Source organism: Bos taurus, chromosome 7, assembly GCF_002263795.3.
Source record: "Bos taurus isolate L1 Dominette 01449 registration number 42190680 breed Hereford chromosome 7, ARS-UCD2.0, whole genome shotgun sequence".
NCBI classification, from domain to species: Eukaryota; Metazoa; Chordata; class Mammalia; order Artiodactyla; family Bovidae; genus Bos; species Bos taurus.
In genome coordinates, this window is record NC_037334.1 from 8533132 (window position 1) to 8536869 (window position 3738).

A 3738-nucleotide genomic window follows, 5' to 3' on the forward strand; every position below is an offset into this window, starting at 1 on the left:
TTATTATCTTGTTTGCAGGCCTTACCTGAACACTCAGTACAAAATAACACCTACTCCCCTCTCATTTTTACTTGTTTTTTTTTTTCATAGTATCTGTCATCTTCTGCTATATTATATTTTATATTTATTTGAATATCATCTTTAACCACCCTTGGATTGTGGAAGTTTTGTTTACGAACATTGTTCCCTATATGCGCTCGGAGCATTGTTAGTTCTTGATAAGTATTTCTGAAATTCATGAAAGGAGTTTTCATTAAAACTGTAAATTAAGAAGCCTTTGGAATTTGTTGAGAATGGGACAAAAATTTCTAGTCAGAGGTGAAATGAGGTATACCCTCAAGGAGGATTTATCTCCATATAACATATTAACATCAGTTCTTTGACAGCAAAGAGAAATTAAAATAGTTCAGTTATGTCAGTTAGGCCAGTTTGAGTGAAAACTACTCATGTTATTTCTTTTTTCCCTCCAATAGTCACCTCCACCACATGGAATCAGGAAATGGTACACAAAGCTCAAATTTTCTTCTTCTTCTGGGACTTTCAGGGGAATCAGAACTGCAGCCCCTCATATTTGGGCTTTTCCTCTTCATGTACCTGATCACTGTGTTTGGAAACCTGCTCATTATCTTGGCCGTCAGCTCAGACTCCCATCTCCACACCCCCATGTACTTCTTCCTCTCCAACCTGTCCTTTGTAGACATCTGTTTCACCTCAACCACCATCCCAAAGATGCTGTGGAACATCCAGACAGAGAGCCAAGTTATCACCTATGAAGGCTGTATCACCCAGATGTATTTTTACATTCTGTTTGCAGGATTAGATGACTTTCTCCTGACTGTGATGGCTTATGACCGGTATGTAGCCATCTGCCACCCCCTGCACTACATGGTCATCATGAGCCCCCAGCTTTGTGGACTGATGGTTCTGATATCCTGGATAATGAGTGTTCTGTATTCCTTGTTACACAGCTTAATGGTGCTGAGACTGTCTTTTTGTACAGATTTGGAAATCCCTCACTTTTTTTGTGAAATAAAAGAGCTGGTCCAACTTGCCTATTCCAGCACCTTTCTCAATAACACGATGATGCAATTTGGAGCTGGACTTCTGGGTGGTGGTACCCTGACTGGTATCCTTTACTCTTACTCCAAGATAGTGTCCTCTATATATAGAATCTCTTCAGCTCAGGGGAAGTGTAAAGCATTTTCCACTTGTGCATCTCACCTGTCAGCGGTCTCCTTATTTTATTGTACAAGTTTAGGAGTGTACCTTAGCTCTGCTGCTAGCCACAGCTCACTGTCAAGTGCTGCAGCTTCAGTGATGTACACTGTGGTCACACCCATGCTGAACCCCTTCATCTACAGTCTAAGAAGTAAAGACATAAAGAGGGCTCTGAAAAGATGTTTTGGGATGGAAACTGTATCAAGGTCATTTGTCCTTGGGCTAAAGCAATGCACATGATAGCAGGGTTAAAGCCTCAGGGCCACATATTATGCTTCTCTGATCAGATTGTGAAAATCGCATTTGCTCCTTTGGCTTATTGTCTGCTATTTCCATTTCTTTGATTTCAACTTCTTTATACAATTTCAGCAATTCGCTTCATTAACTTTTCTGTTCGGTCATCTATGCTTTATCCTTTGTCATTTTTATACTCTCCCAAATTGATTCACATCCTTAAGTGAAATATATGGAAAATCCCATATATCTCATAAGACTGGGTGCATCTCCTAAGAATAATTTCTTTGTGAAATGTTATATACAGATCAAATTTATTTCATTTTACTGAGTGAATAATCCTGAGTCCTGTTACCTTTTGGAAAAGAAAAACTACCTTGATGACTGAATCCATCCAATGACATAATTTCATAAGAGTGTAGAGTATGAAACCTCAATTTATCACTTTCTGTTCATTATTCCTTTTGCACATCACTACCATAATTTCTCTTCCCCAAATTGTAGACTTTAACATATAGTGTGTTTCACAACAAGGCACTCCATTTTATTCCTACTAGGATCTTGTTCTTTACTTGGCTCAGTGTGCATATTGGTTACTAGTGTGTGCTCAATTGCTCAGTTGTGTCTGACTTTTTGCGACCCCATGGGCTGTAGCCAACCAAACTCTGTCTGTGGGATTTTTCAGGCAACAATACTGGAGTGGGTTACCATTTTCTACCTGAAGGGATCTTCTCTACCTAGGGATCTAACCTGCATTTCCTCCATCTCCTGGATTGTAGACAGATTCTTTACCTGCTGAGCCACCATTATCAGAGTCACTGGAAAACCTGATCATCAATGCATGTCTCCAATGATAGTCTATGTGAAACACCAATTTCAATAAAAAGTTTGATGTAATAAAGTCTGGAGTCAAGATGACCCTAACTAAAATGAAGCACATATTTATACCAGATTTTAACTATGTAAATTCTTTTTTCTGGTGTACAATTTACTTACTGATGTATGTAAGATCAGTGTCCATATATAAAGGCATTTATCATTGGCATGAAGGATTGTTTGGTGTAATTATATTTTATTTTGAATAATCTTTCTTTTTCTACTTGAAAAACTTACATTTTTGCCTACGATTATGATTCCTTTAATTGTTCTAAATGAAATCATCTTCCCCAGTCTAAGTTGTATCATGACCACTAAAAGATGTTGAATGAGCAATGTAAATATATATTTCTTTCCAAAGTACAGCTCACTAGGGAGCTCAAATTCCTCCTGGTCCTGTGATTCAGAGTCACAGAGTTTTGAACAAATAGGCTTATCCTTTTAACCTGGCATGGTTACCTATATGAAAACCTCAGTGGATTCAGTTTTTAATACAGTTATATGAAATAGACTTGAATAGCTAAGTAATTATAAATTCTATTCACATATCAGAACAAATGCCTACAATGAGAAGCCATATATTATTATAACTTCACTCAGCTGTTCACTTGGATTATTTTATCAATTTGTTCCTGCATAACAAGTTTCCCTAAAAGGAAGTGGTTTAACATAATGTCTTTAGTCTCAAATAGGAATACACAATAAGGATTTAATCTGATAGTCTCTTCTTTATGGGTCTACTGTCAGCTGTCAGACTCTGTTTTGTGTTTTCAAGTTACCTCCATAATAGTGTGTGCAGTAAGTGCTATTGTGTTTTGAGCCACTTTATGTCAATTTCTTCTTTTGATTTTGGTAGGTTAGTCTTTAGTTTAAAAGAAAAAAACTGAGTTTATCAAATGGTAATTTCTTTATATTAATTTCACTATTCATATATCCATATATGACACTTTGTTTTAGTCCTAAAGAGATATCTCTCAATTTCAGGTTTGACTCAACTACATGGACTTTACTTATTACTCTGAACAATGTAAAACTCAAAATTTGAAATTCTAGCTAAGTCATTGAAGAGTAATTACATACAATAAACTGCCAATTTTTAAGGTATACAATTTTCTGAAGTTCAAAAATTAGCAGTACACACTACATGGTTCATTTCTTGATAGTCTAAAAGGTGCAGAGCAAGTTTTAATTTCTTTGAAATGTTATTGTTAATACTGTATTTGACCTGAATCTCAGTTTTATTTATTTATGAAGAAAACATAAGGTAACACCCTATGGATGTTGTGAAAATGAATGAAATGTACAGAAATGTTTTGCGGAGTCCACACACCATGTTCAAGGTTAGGAGTACATGTATGTATACATGTGCCTGCATCTGTATACACCTTTCTCTGAAATAAATATGCTCAC

General features: G+C 36.2%; 1 protein-coding gene across 1 annotated transcript; it reads left to right on the forward strand.

The window, feature by feature from the left end:
• The first annotated feature begins 335 nt into the window (after positions 1-335).
• OR7A120 (olfactory receptor family 7 subfamily A member 120) lies at positions 336-1508 on the forward strand. Its single transcript, XM_003586249.2, has one exon. It carries the CDS (start codon positions 487-489, stop codon positions 1456-1458), a length of 972 nt encoding a protein of 323 aa, XP_003586297.1. The 5' UTR covers positions 336-486; the 3' UTR covers positions 1459-1508.
• Positions 1509-3738: the final 2230 nt, after the last annotated feature.

Coding starts and splice junctions, on each gene's coding strand:
- OR7A120 (XM_003586249.2), top strand. CDS start 487: ATGGAATCAGGAAATGGTACACAAAGCTCAAATTTTCTTCTTCTTCTG.